Source organism: Trachemys scripta, chromosome 2, assembly GCF_013100865.1.
Source record: "Trachemys scripta elegans isolate TJP31775 chromosome 2, CAS_Tse_1.0, whole genome shotgun sequence".
NCBI classification, from domain to species: Eukaryota; Metazoa; Chordata; order Testudines; family Emydidae; genus Trachemys; species Trachemys scripta.
The window spans coordinates 244125244-244141633 of NC_048299.1; the positions used below are offsets into that span (position 1 = coordinate 244125244).

A 16390-nucleotide genomic window follows, 5' to 3' on the forward strand; every position below is an offset into this window, starting at 1 on the left:
GAGAGGGACAAAGGATTCCCACCTTGTGCAAAAGATATATAAGGGGGTGGAACAGAATAAAAGAAGTGGCAGTCATGAAAAATCCCCTAGCTACCACCTGAACTGGAACAAGGATTATACCGGGGAAAGGTTTGGGCCCAGACTAGAAGGAGGCTAGTCTGTCAAAGACGCTTATTGGAACACATCTCTGAGGGTGAGATTTACCTGCATTGTTTCCTACTGTATTAGGCTTAGACTTGCATGTTTTATTTTATTTTGTTTAGTAATTTACTTTGCTCTGTCTGTTATTACTTGGAACCACTTAAATCCTACTTTTTGTATTTAATAAAATCACTTTTTACTTATTACATACTCTGGGTTTATTAATAATACCTGCGGGGGGGGGGGGGAGGCAAACAGTTGTGCATATCTCTCTTATCAGTGTTACAGAGGGCGAACAATTTATGAGTTAAACGGGTTTATTTGGGGTTTGGATCCCATTGGGAGCTGGGTATCTGAGTGTTGGAGATAGGAGCATTTCTTAAGCAGTTTTCAGTTATGCCTGCAGCTTGTGGGGGACGTGGTTCAGACTTGGATCTGTGTTTGCAGCAGGCAAGCGTGTCTGGCTCAAACAAGGCAAGGTACTGAAGTCCCAAGCTAGCAGGGAAAATGGGCTCAGAGGTAGTCCCAGCACATCAGGTGGCAGTCCCAAGGGGGTTTCTGTGACCCGTCACAAGGGGTTTTCAGGAACTTCTTAAAGAGAAGAGGCAAAACCATCATATACTAACTGGAGGACTGTTTTCAGACTGGCAACAGCCACTTCTTGTAGTTTGGCAGTAAGATACTTATTCAGTCTTCTGACACTGGCCTCCTGTCACTGTAGCCTGAGTCCCACATAGAGTTTTCTTTTTGTTTTATTTAAGCAAATTTAAGACCCTCTTCTCCTTCCCTAGATCACAGAGTTTCTGTAGCTTCCTCTGTTAATATGTTCTACTGCTAACTCAAATCCAGTACAAAAGCAACAGCTGTGATGGAATAGCTGAGATACTGCAGGTATTGGAGCATAAGCTTTCGTGGGTGAATGCCCACTTCATCAGACGCAAGTAATGGAAATTTCCAGAGGCAGGTATAAATCAGTATGGAGATAACAAGGTTAGTTCAATCAGGGAGGGTGAGGTGCTCTACTAGCAGTTGAGGTGTGAACACCAAGGGAGGAGAAACTGCTTCTGTAGTTGGATAGCCATTCACAGTCTTTGTTTAATTCTGATCTGATGGTGTCAAATTTGCAAATGAACTGGAGCTCAGCAGTTTCTCTTTGGAGTCTGGTCCTGAAGTTTTTTTGCTGTAAGATGGCTACCTTTACATCTGCTACTGTGTGGCCAGGGAGGCTGAAGTGTTCTCCTACAGGTTTTTGTATATTGCCATTCCTGATATCTGACTTGTGTCCATTTATCCTCTTGCGTAGTGACTGTCCAGTTTGGCCAATGTACATAGCAGAGGGACATTGCTGGCACATGATGGCATATATAACATTGGTGGACGTGCAGGTGAATGAGCCGGTGATGTTGTAGCTGATCTGGTTAGGTCCTGTGATGGTGTTGCTGGTGTAGATATGTGGGCAGAGTTGGCATCGAGGTTTGTTGCATGGGTTGGTTCCTGAGTTACAGTTGTTATGGTGCGGTGCGTGGTTGCTGGTGAGAATATGCTTAAGGTTGGCAGGTTGTTGGTGGGAGGGTGTCTGGAAATTTCCATTACTTGCGTCTGATGAAGTGGGCATTCACCCACGAAAGCTTATGCTCCCATACTTCTGTTAGTCTTAAAGGTGCCACAGGTCCCTCTGTTGCTTTTTACAGATTCAGACTAACAAGGCTACCCCTCTGTTACTTGACTGCAAGTATTGTACACCAGTGCTTACTTGCATGCATTAAGAACACTACTGGCCATCCTAAATGAGTATCCAATTCCAGCCTGGCCATAAACTAAACTATTGGCAATGTATATTATGAAAATCCATTTCAGCCTTATACACATTGGCATTTGAATCTTTAATAATATATGGAGATATACCTATCTCATAGAACTGGAAGGGACCCTAAAAGGTCATTGAGCCCAGCCCCCTGCCTTCACTAGCAGGAACAAGTTCTGATTTTGCCCCAGATTCCTCTAAATGGCCCCCTCAAGGATTGTACTCACAACCCTGGGTTTAGCAGGCCAATGCTCAAACCACTGAGCTATCCCTCCCCCCAAAGATCAAGCACCCAACGTGGGACATGAACCCACGATCCTGAGATTAAGAGTCTCATGCTCTACCAACTGAGCTAGCAATCTTGCCTCTTACCATTATGCTTCTCTATAAGGTAAAAGTTTAGTACTATTTCCATAGCACAGATTCTGAAGACCTTGAATAAAATATTAATAAGGTATAATAAAAGGAGTAATACTACCTCTATTTACAATTTACACATATTTTAATATTTCAAGCAGCATTTCTGTGATATTATAGGCAGGCCTGGCTTCACTTTTTCAGGGGTTGCTTAAGTCTGGAGGCCTCATTCAAAGTTTGTCCATATTAGAGAAATGAAACAGTTTTAAATACAATCTGTGCAGTGTTTCCACACTAACTACACTGTTTCAGTTTAAAGGTTTATCCTGCATTCATATCTGCTTTCAGGGTGTATAGAAATAGATGATTTTTAAAAAGCAAATAAAAATAAATCAGATTTTTTATTTAAATTCAATATTTTTTCCTTTTTAAAAATACACCTATTTAAAATTAAATTTCAAGCTATGACAATATATGTCAAATCTATTAAAATCATTTAAACTAAATTTAAAATTTTAACACTAAGCAGTACGTGCTTGCTGCCAAACTTTTAAAGTAAGTTAAGACATTGAACTAATAGAAGTCACTGGGTAAGCACCTTTTGACAGCAGTAGCCTCTTCTGCATGTGCAGAGAAACTATTTTCTTCATTTCTGAAATTCAGTTCAATGACTAGTTGAATGACTGCAGCCAATGGGAGCTTCGGGGGAGGTACCCACAGGTGAGGGCAGCACACGGAGCCCTCTGCCCCCCCTTCCCCAGGGGCTGCAGGGACATGGTTCCGGCTGCTTCCCGGAGCAGCGTGGGGCCAGGGCAGGCAGGCAGGGAGTCTGCCCTGGCCCGGGTGCATGCCGCTGCCACCCCGAAGCCACTCCAGGTAAGTGGCATCAGGCCACAGCCCTCACCCCAAGCCCCTCCTGCACCCCGAACCCCAATCTCCTGCCCCCCCATCACACCCTGCCTGCACCCCGCACTCCTCCTGAGCCCCCTCGTACATCCCACACCCCTCCTCTGCCCTCAACCCCTCGCCCTGAGCCCCTTCCTGCAGACCTCATCCCCTCCCACACCCCAACCCCCTACCCCAGCCCTACATTCATGGCCCTACATGCAATTTCCCCACCCAGATGGGACCTCTGAGCCAAAAACTTTGCACACCCCTGATCTAACTCCACGAGGTACTGGTGATTAGTCTTGGTCTATAACAATCCTTGCCAATGCTTTGAAATGGAGGACTCAAAACTCACGTGGATTTTTCTGATTACAGGAAATTTTAACAGCACTTCAAATTTTTTTTAAAAAAAACCTTACTTTAATTATAATCATGTCAAGTGATTTTTGTTTGACAGTGCTTGTAAACAAGTGCATATCTAAACAAATTACTTTATTCTTCTCAGGATAACATTTATTAAGTGAATTTTTAATATTAACTTAGAAGTATATATTTCTCTTTCAGTTGTTTATATTAAGCACATTTCGCTAGAAACTTAGGGGAAAATTTGACCCTCAATGAGTACATATGCAATGGTCATTAAAATCTGAACTTAATACCAAGTGTAAATAGACTTTTACTAGACTTCAGTTGTGCTCTTGTAACATTACAAGTACATTTTCAAATAGATGCTTAAAAAGGAGGCAAAGAATCAAATAAATAAATAAATATTGCTCATACCTGTCACATTGCTGCATTATAGAAATTTCTTTAATTATTTCCTGAAGATCTGACTCGACAGGGACTTGTTTAATTGCCACTACTTGTCCAGATTCCTTGTGTATTGCTTTAAACACACTACCATAAGATCTAAAAATTACAAAGAATTACAAATTAATTTTTTCTACAAAATATTTCTTTCTTACTCCCAATCAGCACTATTCAAAAGATCATGCCAATCACTGTATTCATTTAGAATACTTCTTTTTTTATATTATCTACATCAGATGCTTGTAAAATTGCAAGGGATTTCAATTTCATCATGACTGTGCCTCTGAAAAGGAAATCCTCAGATAATGTTTACCTTCGCCAATTCATAGGATTTGGCATATTATATCAGAATATTGATCAATAATATCTGGTACCTTACCTCCAGCAGTTGCTTATGAAGTAATATAATGTTAAGTGAAAGGTAAATCAACATCATAACACACTTAGCCAGTTAGGAAATGCTGTAAATTAGAAAAAAACAAGGAGGGAAAGCATAAATCCCCCCCGATCCCTTCAGGCAATCAGCTTACATCCTGACCATGAGATTTATCCTCATCATCATTTGCATACCAATCATAATTTTATCCCATTCTTCTTAAAAATCTAGCTACAGTATTTGACTCAGATTTTCTGTGGCTGTACATTTACAGAGATTTGGTATATGCTTTCTAAAATATAATTACAAAGAAAAAAGTGCTATTACCCTTTTGTGTTTTCTTAACATGGGATTAAGAAATTGGAGAGACTGATCATTTTTTTTGCAATTCCCTTCATAATTTATATGCCTCTATCAACTCCCCTCTAAAAACTTTAGAAATTGAAAAATCTTAGTTTTGTAAATAGCTCTTAGATTCATCATGAACCTAATCCAAATTTCCGGATATACATACATTTTATTTAAAAGGAATAAGATTACAATTACATGTTTACAGTTACATTTTTCTATTTTACAATATTCTCCCTATTATCATAACAAGTTAGTTATCAGGCGCCCAAAATGAAGGTTTGCAGTTTGAAACTCTAGCCTCTAGTGTGAGCTACCCAAACACATGAGCAATCGAGCATACTGCGCTTGTTTGGAAGGCTCTGTTCCTCTTACATGCGCCATAATTCTGAGCCAGCAGGGGAATAGAAATTGACAAGATTCATGTTTTGTCCATTTCAGTTCCTCATCATCAGCCTTGGGCCTAGGAATGTGACTTCTCTATATTCATAATGCTAGAAGATTCAATAGAATTCTACAGAATTTAGGCTTACCACAGGCTTCGTCAGCTGCCAGAGAAGCTGCTCCTGTTCAATTTACAAATCCTGCAGAGCTCCTACATTCTGGTGGTGGTGAGTAGGCTTGTACCCTTCCCAAATGCATAAAGCACCTGCAGAGCTACCAATTTCCCTGGGCAGATCACAGTAAAAATGGAGCTCTTATACCACAGAGACCTTCTCTATTTCAACCTCTTTCCCTCTCTAAAAATAATAATCTACTATCTTTGCAGCTAGCCAAGCTGCGAAACAACCTTACAGTATATACCAATCCTTCAATAATAAGATACTTTGCTGTGTAATAATCACATTCTTTGTTCCACTAGTCTATATGACCAATAAAATGATAACAGGGAAGGTAACACGTACCCAACTCGGAATATATCCTTATATCATCATTCTCATCTACTTTCCAATTTGCAATTAAGTGTGGCTTGTGGCAAAGAAAATATTCCTGACTTCACTACAACCACAAAAATAAACTTATTTTTCTGCATCAGTAAATGAAAGGCATGAAGGTTTGCAGTCTGAAACTCTAGCCTCTAGAAAGGCATGACAAAAATGCATGGGTAGGTTTTCAAAAAACCCACACAGGCATTTGCTGTTTAAATACTAAAAAAAAGGCCCAATTTAGTTCATGCTCACTGACACTGTGTCACTTTTAATATTATATTAATTTTAAATATTTTCCCCATGTATTCCCTCCACACACACACACGAACAGTTTTACTCACCCTTCACCAAGCTTCTCTAAAACATCAAAGACTTCTTCAGGCTGCTTAGTTAAGCTGTCTTCACTTAGCTTTTTCAGCTTGCTAATAAAAATAATATTTTACAATAAGTCATTTGCATATTTGTCTTTAAAGGTAAAAACCTGTAGTTCAAATAAAAAACATGGCTATTAAATGAGAGGAGACAAAGAAATTAAGATCTTACAAAGAGAGAGGCAGGAGCACTTGTAATGAAAAACAAGCATCAGGTACAGACGGTTATAAAATACTGTCCATTAAAAAAATAGAAGGTGAAAAAGACAACACTCCTCACCATTGAGAACGAGGGGGCGGAGGCACTGCCCTCCTTATAACTTTTAGCTTAGTGGTTAAGGTACTCACCAGGGAGACCTAGGTTCCATTCCCCCTTGCCTGAGGTGGAGTAGGACTTTGACTTGGGTCTACCCACATTGCAGGAGAGCACCCTACCCACAGGCCTATGGGATACAAAGGTGTGTAGCTCTCTGAGTTTCTCCTATTTAAGAGTTAGTCAAGCAGAGACATGACCTTAGATCTCCCCACTACTAGGTGGGTACCCTAACCACAAGACTATATAGTCAGTCAATCAGACTAGGGTTACCATAGGTCTGGATTATCCCGGACATGTCCTGATTTGGGGGTTTTAAATAGCCATCCGGGAGGACTTTGTAAAAATCTAAAAAGGTCCAGGATTTCCCTCCCAATGCAGAGCACGGCACGGTTGACAGAGCGGTCGGGATGGATTGCGCCGCTCGCATCGGGGCCTCCAGCAGCCAGAGCCACTCCCCTGCTCCCCCACCCCCACAGCCTCAGCACCCCCGGCACTGTAAGGGGGTTGGGGAGTTGGAGAAGGGGCAGAGGGCCCCCCAGGAGGCAGTCAGGGGACAGGAAGCAGGGGGGGTTGGATGGGTCAGGGGTTCTGGGAGGGGCCTATCAGGGGGTGGGGGTGTTGAGAGGGATCGGGACAGGTAGGGGAAGGAGTCCTGGGGGGGGCAGTTAGAGTGGGGGGATCTCAGGAGGTGGCAGTCAGGGACAAGGAGAAGGGAGGCTTAGATGGGGGTGGGGTCTCAGGGGACGGTTAGGGGCAGGGGTCCCAGAAGGGGCAATCAGGGGACAAGGAGCGGGGGGGGGGTGGATGGGTTAGGGATTCTGTGGGGGGCAGTTAGGGGGCGGGAAGTGGTAGGGAATGGATAGGGGGTAGGGCTACACCCCTCCTCCCCCATGGAGTGTCCTCTTTTTTGAAAGTTCAAATATGGTAACCCTAAATCAGACAGACAGACACACACACACACACTCACTCTCTCTCTCTCCTGCCCCATGACTATTTAAGTATTTTATACAAACTGCAGCAGCTTCAATGGGAGAGACTGAGAAAGACTGACCCCAGAATAGTCCATAGCCTGGTGGCTAGGACACTCTCCTGCAATGTGGGAGACATAAGCTCAAATCCCAGCTCCACATCAGGCAGAGGAGGGAACTGAACCCAGGCCTTCCACATCCCTGATGAGTTCCTTAACACTGGGCTAAAACTTATAAGGTAGTGGATGCCATTTTGGGAATGGCACCCAAGTCCCCCATCCCTCCCCCCCCCCCAAAAAAAACAAAAACAAAAATGTTTGGCTGAATTGGTATCACATTTGCAAACAGTTTTGTGTCAAACAAACACAAATAAACTATTAAACCAAAAAAAATTGCACAGCTCTAGTTACAAAGTCAAGCACTCAAAAGTTAGAAAATGGCAAAATTCAGGTTGCCTGTACAACCCTGATTTAGCCTTCTTGTGCGCACACATTATGATGCAGTCTTCAATTACATGATCACATACTATTTTTTTTTTCCACAGACCTAATTGAGTCCTTCCAACAACCACCCTCCAATTCAGTGGTGGGCAACCTGCGGTCCGCGATCCGCACGCAGCCCGTCAGAGTAATCCACTGGCGGGCTGCGAGACGGTTTGTTTATATTGACCGCCTGCAGGCATGGCCACCCGCAGCTCCCAGTAGCCATGGTTTGCCATTCCTGGCCAACGGGAGCTGTGGGAAGCAGCTATATATAAAAAACATGGACATAAATGTATTTTCCTCTAACCTGGTTCTCAAAAACAAATTAACCATTTTTGCTGCAGTTCTCCAAAAGAGCCCAGCCTAAGGCAGATGCTCAACATGGAAAATTTCAGCTTAGTTACAGCTCATTAAGACCTAAAGAAAACTTTCTATACAAGCAATTAGAACCTACATTTAATCAATATTACCAGTTGTAAAAGAAACCCCACAAAAAGAGTGGGTATTTATATACCAGCGGGATACATACCACAAAGCATAGTGTGGTAGGATCACATCGTCATGTAGACATGGAATGACCAGCAGTAGCTCCAGAATTTCCACATAAGGAAACAGACCTCTATGGAGCTGTGTGAAGAGCTTGCCCTGACCCTCCGTTATCAGAACACTTAATTGAGGGAGTCCATACAGGTATAAAAGCAGGTTGCTATTGCCCTCTGGAAGCTGGCAACACCAGACTATTACAGGTGTTGCAAACCAGTTTGGTGTTGGCAAGTAAACTGTTGGTATTGTGGTAACGGAGGTTTGTGAGGGGATCACCACTGGTTTATCCTCTGATGGTGAGCATGAGAAATGTTCTTAAGATAGCTAGCTTTCAGAGAATGGAGTTCCAAAATCCATACCCAACAGTTTGACAGTCAGCAGGAACAAGCAAATGTGTCAGTTGCAAAGGGTACTATTCCATCATTCTGTAGGGCCTGGAGAGGCAAGTTCAGAAACACTAATGTGTGAAGTATGGGAAAGTTGCACGAATACAGTGTGCTAAAGAGATCTGGCATTGAACTGCTGAGAGAAGCAAGGACCTTATTCCCTCTTAATTACACTAAAAACGAGGAGTCCTTGTAGCACTTTAGAGGCTAATAAATTTATTTGGGCATAAGCTTTCGTGGGCTAAAACCCACTTCATCAGATGCATGGAGTGGAACATACAGACCACAAAAACTTATGCACAAATAAATTTGTTAGTCTCTAAAGTGCCACAAGGACTCCTCGTTGTTTTTGCTGATACAGACTAACATGGCTACCACTCTGAAACCTCTCAATTACACTATAATCAATGGGATCTTTGTACCCACTGTTGTTTTGGAGGACCATGCATACCCACTCTAGCCATGGTTCATGAAATCATACCCTGACATTAGGGGCCCTGGCAAAAAAAGATTCAATTACAAGCTTAGCAGCTGTAGGATGGGGTAGAGTGTGCATTTGACAGGCTGATGGCAAGAGGGTGCTGCCTACAAAACCATTTGTATGCCAATGCTGTCCATATGTCTGTGGTCTGGTGCACCCAGCACAACATCTGCTAGGTTAAAGGCATGTGTTTTTGCATGGGCTCTCGACACTTCTGGTTTGCAGGTCTAGTACAGGCAACCATAAGGTAGAGTCACCAATGAACCCTGGAATTGGTTGCAGTGGGGGAAGGAAGCTGCCTGTTTTCATCACTTCATTATCTGCTTTTTTTATAGAGATGTAAACTGTCTATTTGATATAGTGTAGAGGTGATTTAACCTTTAGTGTGATTTTAGGTTATATAGGCTTGGTGTGAAGTTAAGTGCCTATGTGATTGTGACATTTTGCAACTTTATTAAAAGCTTAGTACAAAACTTCCAGGATCTTTCTTCCTTTGAAAGCACCCACAAAGCCACATTTTCCAAAAATAACCAACTTAAAACAAACAAACCAACTCAAGGAAAAAGCCAGCTACCCCTATATAAAATAACTATTACATGTTATTTTATGACATACAATAAATATTCCACATATTGTGCAATGCAAGTGCATGGCATTTGTATACAAAATATTAACCACCACTGAATACTAAAGGTTCAAAAGCCAGTATTAAAGGATGTGTTATTCTCTGGCCAAGTTCCTCCTCCTGTTCGCTCTCCCCACTCCAAAAACCATGTTGCTTGCTTTGCATATGACTACACAGAGAACACCTGTGCTTCCAGTTCATAAAATAGTCCATTGCCAAGCCATCCCCAGTTTTCTAAATCCTGCACTGGCTGCAAGATATGGTAATGTGAGGAGTCTATGGCCGTTCGTGCAAGCATGGCCGGGTTCCCTATGCCTCCATTCTTCCTCCAGAAATCTTTCCATACCTCTATGCCTGCAGCATGCTCCACTCCTGCTTTGCCTTCTGATACGCCACGTATTCCTCATGCCTTTGCATCATATCCTCAACCATATCGTTGACAACCCACTTAACGTTTATCCTGCTGCTTTATGGTCCTGTCACTAGGAAACAGTTGCAGAGGCTAAGACAGAATTCAGCCAGGCTTGATTACAGCAGCAGCAACATTGTATTGTTTTAAGTTAAGTAACAACAAAAAGTACCCTAAAACCTGCCTCAGTCATCAATTAAATAATACCGCATGCTAGAAGTGGAAGGTACAGACTCCTAGCTGATCCAGGAAGAGAGCAACCAGACCACAGAAGTTTGATGAAAGTGACACTGACTACAAGGAGAGACTTAAGAAATGGCTGCTGAGAGGTAGCAGCATGCAGCTGCAACACGCAATTCCCTCACCAGCCCTATTAGTTATGGGAAATTCTGATACAAAAAATGTATATAGCAATTTGAAGTGTGTATGGAAGCCATAGGGACTAGTATAATAAAAGAGGAGCAAAAGAATGGCTCTATTTGATGGTGGTTGGTGTTCTAGTGCTGGATATATACAATGTATTCCATATGGAGGATGTGGAGGGGAAAAAATGAAGTATGGAGGATCATTGGGACCTTATGGAAAATATGTCACCTCTGACATTTTCCTGGATAAAAACCAAAAAAAGGGGGGGGGGGGGAGAAGAGGAGAAGAGATGGGAGTTTAAGTCTTTAACATTAAAAAGCCAGTGTTATGAATATAGAACATTAAGCGACCCTTTTATTAAAAGTCAAGCAATCTTGGAATGTAATAATTCAAAAAAAGACACATTAAAGGCTACTCAGAGGCGTAGATCCAACACTTGAAAAGGCAATTTTCATATATGCCAAGTGTCAGAATAAAAGCAGAAATGTAGAATAAAAAGGCTCTAGAGGGACAGGCAACAGGACTAAAACCCAGAATTAAACAGCCTTCCAAGCAGAATGGGGGCAAAAAACCTAACTTGTTTGGAGACTGAGCTTGTTAAATTAATGGAGGGGACAGTATGATGAGGCTGCCTACAACAGCATATGGCCCATCCACAACTGCTATTAGCAAATATCTCTAATGGCCAAAAATGAGGAGGGCTCTGAATTACTACTAGGTGTCTGGCTAATGTGTCTAACTGATCACCATATTTGGGGTCAGGAAGGAATTTTCCCTCAGATCAGACTGGCAGAGACCTGGAGGGGGGGGTGGGGGGGGGGAGGTTCACATTCTTCTGCAGTGTAGGGCAGGGGTCACTTCGTGGTTTGAACTAAAGTAAATGATGGATTCTATGTAACTTGCAATCTTTAAATCAAGTTTTGAGGACTTCAGCTAGAAATTATGGGCCTATTAAAGGAACTGGTGGGTGAGGTTCTGTGGCCTGAGATGTGCAGGAAGTTACGTTAGATGATCATGATGGTCCCTTCTGGCCTTAAAGTTTATGAGTCTAAGTAAGAAAGAAGTTCAAAGAGCAAAAGGGCAAAGGGGAAAAGCCACACATCAAAAATGTGTCAGTGATGTAGCAACTGGTACAAGTATAAGAAGAGTCCAGCATTGTGGAGGGATGGTTTATAAACTGTAATAAAGCCTAAGCAGTTTGCAAAGGTGAGTGCAGACAAGACTCAGGAAAGTGTCTGAGTTGAAGGCAGAGTAAAAGGTCCCCCAAGTGAATGAGAGGAGCTGTTCATGAACACAAAGGAAGAAAATGTTTACAAACTCAAAGAACAACTAATGCAAATTTGTACAAATGGCTAACAAACCAAACACAGCAACACACGTGAATCTCTACTTTCTCTGAACCACTCTTTCAGTTTCTTAAAGATTAAGAAGTCAAAGGCGAAACTGAAATCCTGTAATAAGGAGCATAGTCTGTCCCTAAGCAAGTGTGAATTGTCACAGATATACTAAAACAAAACAAGAATGTGTGTATTAGAATATCAACAAAAGCAATCAGTCTGTGATGAGGTGCTTGGCCTCACCAAGACAGTACATGTTGGAATCGGAATAAATATGAAAACAAGCTTGAACCAGATATGAATAGGCTAAATGCATCCTATAATTGTGTGTCCACAGAATGGAGGATTCTCTCAGCCTGTTATACTTACCACCTGTAGTGTCTCACAAGCCTTAAAAAGAGAGATAGTTATACATATTACTCTCCCATAAACTAGAGAAAGAGCTGCCAAAAATAAGAACAGATGGCATCCACAAAACAGAAGAGTTAATAGACTGGGTCAACTCATTAGTAGGTACTTTGACCCATCAACCTTTTACTCCCAATCGGGGATATTGCAGATTATGTATTCCTCATGCCACATTATCTTAAACCAAACTTTGCACCCTCGATAATCTGTATGTTATTCCCTGATAATCAGAAACTTAAATGCTCAAACTCTGTTCACAATTTTTTTTTAACATCATCTTAATAAAATTTTAAAATTTGAAGACAGAAAAGAGGGGCTCTGAACAATAAAGGAACATTAATTCTTGCCTAGAAATGAAATGGTTGGTGAAATGGCAGAAGCCAATTCTTCAAATCAGATGCTTTTGCAGTGTTTTGTCAGACTCCTCTAGGAAAAGGGAGCACCAAGATTTGCACTTTCAGCATACCATTTGACAGATACTGCGTCTTGATATAGCACTCAGAAATGTGTTCAGTAACAAAAGTATTTCACCATAAGTGTCAGGTCTTTCAGGAGACCACAAAAGTGTACACTGATGGTAGTTTGGAGCAGCACCACTATTGGACATCAGGAATCATTGTAAAAAGTTCTGGACATTGTAATAAGAAACAACCTTCAATTGAATAGAGTCAAATGTCAGTTTCAAACAACTGAAATTACCTACATTACTTAGGACAGAACTTGATCCTAAGGGAATAGTGTCTCATAATTCCAAGTGTCAAGGAACTTGGAACTCAGGACATCCAAATAACAAACAAGGCATTCACATATTGAACTAGGTCAGTAAGTTCATCCCTAAATAACTCACTTAAGAAAACTCCTTCACAAAGATGCTGAATAGGCATGAATGCCAGAGAACAAAAAAGTGTTCAAAGATTTAATTATCATTAGTATCAGTTATGCAATTCTTTAGCACTCTGAAAAGGATCATGGTCCTCAGAGATGTTTCAACATGAAGACTGGAAGCTGTATTACTACAGAAACATTGGACTAAATGGTTGCCTGTAACATATGCAGCAAAAGCTGTGATAAAGTGTTTGCACAAATTGAAAGAGATACTAGGTCTTGCATACTTCTGCACAGAGTTCCATAATTTTTTCTATGGTAAAAGCTGAAACTGACCATTCAGAGCAATACAAAAGGAAAAGCTTGAGCTCTGATGAACACTGTCTTGGACAAGGAAGACATCAAGCCACAGATAGTAAGAGTATTGGTTCCTGGTGCAGCTTCAAAGCTATTGTTTCTGGACTCAGGAAGGCAATGTGGATTGGTGGGAGAGGACTGCTCTGCAGACCAGGGATGATCAGCAGCGGCCAACGAATTTCAGGATTGAGAAAGAAACCTTTCTGGAGATATGTGCTGAACCCGGACCTAGAGCAGCAGCGTACCAACATGTGGTGCCCCATAACTATCTGGAAGTCACCCCAAATACTACCGGTCTGCTGCAAACCAATTCAGCAAGGAGAAAGCAAGCATTGGGGCCATTCTCATACAGGTGTAGAAGGCCATGACAAAGGTACTGTTGCACTGGGTTATAAAGCTTGGCAATGCTTAGCAGATTATAGATGGCTTTGCACACATGGAATTCACAAACTATATTGGAGCAATTGATGGGACCCATGTGCCTGTTATTTGGCTAAGTCCTGTATCACTAAATCAGAGCTCAGACTTCATAAACAGGAAAGGGTATTTCCCCATAGTGTTCCAGAGGATTGCCAACCACCAGAGCAGATTTACACTTAAATGCTAGGTGGTCTGAAAGGGTCCACAGTGCTAGGATGTTTTGGAACTCAGCTCTTTTTAAATTAATGGAGGAAGGACTGTTTGCCCCCAGAAACACTATGGACAATAGTAGTATGGACATTGCTACAATTATCCTGGGAGATTCCGCTTACCCTTTGATGACCTGTGAATGTCTTCATTAAACAAGGCCATTGGGAAAGAAGGGAGGAACAGTTTAACTAGCACTGCATTAGTTGCAGAATGACAGAGTGTGCATTTAGCTTTCTGAAAGGGAGATGGTGCTATTTGTGGATTAGCTTGAAAGCAGCAGAAAACAAAAGTCCCAAAGACTGTAGCAGCCCATGGTATTTTGTACAATATTTAAGAGTGAGGGAAAAAGCCTTACAGATGCAAGGGAGGCGGAGGTGCAGAGACTTGCTCAGTGGTTTGAACAGCCAGCAAGGCACCTAATACAAAACGCACACAGCCAGGGCAATATTGTCAGGGGTACCTATTGCTCTTATTTTGAGGCTCAGGCCTGAAACTGTGCAGCTGCATTTCCAGCTGTTAAATTCCATCCCTGCCCCCACTCCATGGGATTGTTGTGCAGTTCTGTGTTGTTTATGGGCAGAAGTGCAACATTGTGGCAATCCCTACTGTATCTTGTTTTTGACAGCATTTGTTTGTAAGCCCTTAAGAATTAGTGCAACCAATGATTTTGTGTAAAATGAACTGTCAACTCTCTATGAATTAAATTAAGTAGGGTTACCATTCGTCCGGATTCCCCCGGACATGTCCGGCTTTTTGAGCTAAAAACAGCGTCTGGGGGGAATTTGTAAATGTCCGGACTCCCCCACGCCACGCAGAGCTCGCGCGCCTAACAGGGCAGGCAGCCGGATGGTGCCACTTACATGGGGCTCCAACAGCCAGAGAGAGCCCCTCTCCCCCCTGCAGCTGAGAGCACTCCCTCCCTCCCTGCATTTGCAGATCGCCTCCGGCAGTCTGGAGCTCCTCCCCCGCTCCCCTTTGTGCCAGAACGAACAGCTCAGGCATTCCTGAGCAAGCTCACAGAGACATTAGGCGAAGGCCAACAACAAGGGGGCCAGGGGGGGTCGGAGAAGGGACAGGGAGGTTCTGGAGGGGGCAGTCAAGAGATGGGAGGGGTTGGGAGTTCGGGGGGGGCTTTCTGGGGTGTGGATAAGGTTTTGGGCAGTCAGGGTACAGGTAGGGTGCTGGGGGGCATTTGGGGGTGTCTTAGGAGGGGGTAGTTAGGGGACAAGGAACAGGGAGGCTTAGATAGGTGGTGGGGTTCTGGAGGGCAGTCAGGAGCAGGGGTCCCAGGAGGGGCAGTCAGGGGACAAGGAGCATGGGGGGGGGGGAAGATGGGCTGTCAGGTGGCAGGGGTGGGGAGAGGGATCGGAGCAGTCAGGGGACAGAGGGGTTTAGATGGGTCGGGAGTTCGGGGGGAGGGCTGTCAGGGCTGGAGAGTGGTTGGATGGGGTGTGGGAGTCCCAGGGGTCTGTCTGGGGGTGGGGTTGTGGATAAGGGTTGGGACAGTCAGGAGACAAGAGGCAGGGAGGCTTAGGTAGGGGGTGAAGTCCTGGGGGGCAGTTAGGGGCAGGGGTCCCAGGAGGGGGCAGTCAGGGGACAAGTGGGCGGGGCTAGGGCAGGATGGGGCCAGGCTAGGGCAGGGTTCCTCCCATCCTCTTTTTTGCTTGCTGAAATATGGTAACCCTAAATTAAGAGTTTTTATTATTAAACAAAATGCACAAACAAAAATGAAAAAACAGCTTTTAATTATGAAAGAAAACAACTACAAAGAACCCTTTCATTAAACTAGCTGTAAAATGAAACAGCAAAATCCAACAGCGTAGGGCAGGGCCCAACACTAGGGTTACCATATTTCAGCAAGAAAAAAAGAGGACGGGAGGAGCCCCGCCCTAGCCCCGCCCCTGCCCCTCCCACTTCCCGCCCCCCCAGAACCCCCAACTCTCCCCCCGTTCCTTGTCCCCTGACTGCCCCCTCCTGGGACCCCTGCCCCTAACTGCCCCCCAGGACTCCACTCCCTATCTAAGCCTCCCTGCCTCTTGTCCCCTGACTGCCCCAACCCTTATCCACACCCCCACCCCCAGACAGACCCCTGGGACTCCCACGCCCCATCCAACCACTCCCCACCCCCTGACAGCCCCCCCCAGAACTCCCGACCCATCTAAACCCCTCTGCTCCCTGTCCCCTGACTGCTCCGATCCCTCTCCACACTCCTGCCCCCTGACAGCCCCCCCAG

The 16390-nt window shown here is 43.5% G+C and overlaps 1 protein-coding gene across 3 annotated transcripts in view; it reads right to left on the bottom strand.

The window, feature by feature from the left end:
- The window catches only part of STK3 (serine/threonine kinase 3), a 280022-nt gene that overhangs the window by 245958 nt on the left and 17674 nt on the right, over positions 1-16390 (bottom strand). For all 3 annotated transcript variants that reach the window (XM_034763361.1, XM_034763360.1, XM_034763362.1), the window contains exons 2-3: positions 5995-6075; positions 3971-4099 (exon numbers count right to left, since the gene is read on the bottom strand). In XM_034763361.1, coding sequence (XP_034619252.1) covers positions 3971-4099; positions 5995-6075 — 210 coding nt within the window. The remainder of the gene's footprint in view (positions 1-3970; positions 4100-5994; positions 6076-16390) is intronic.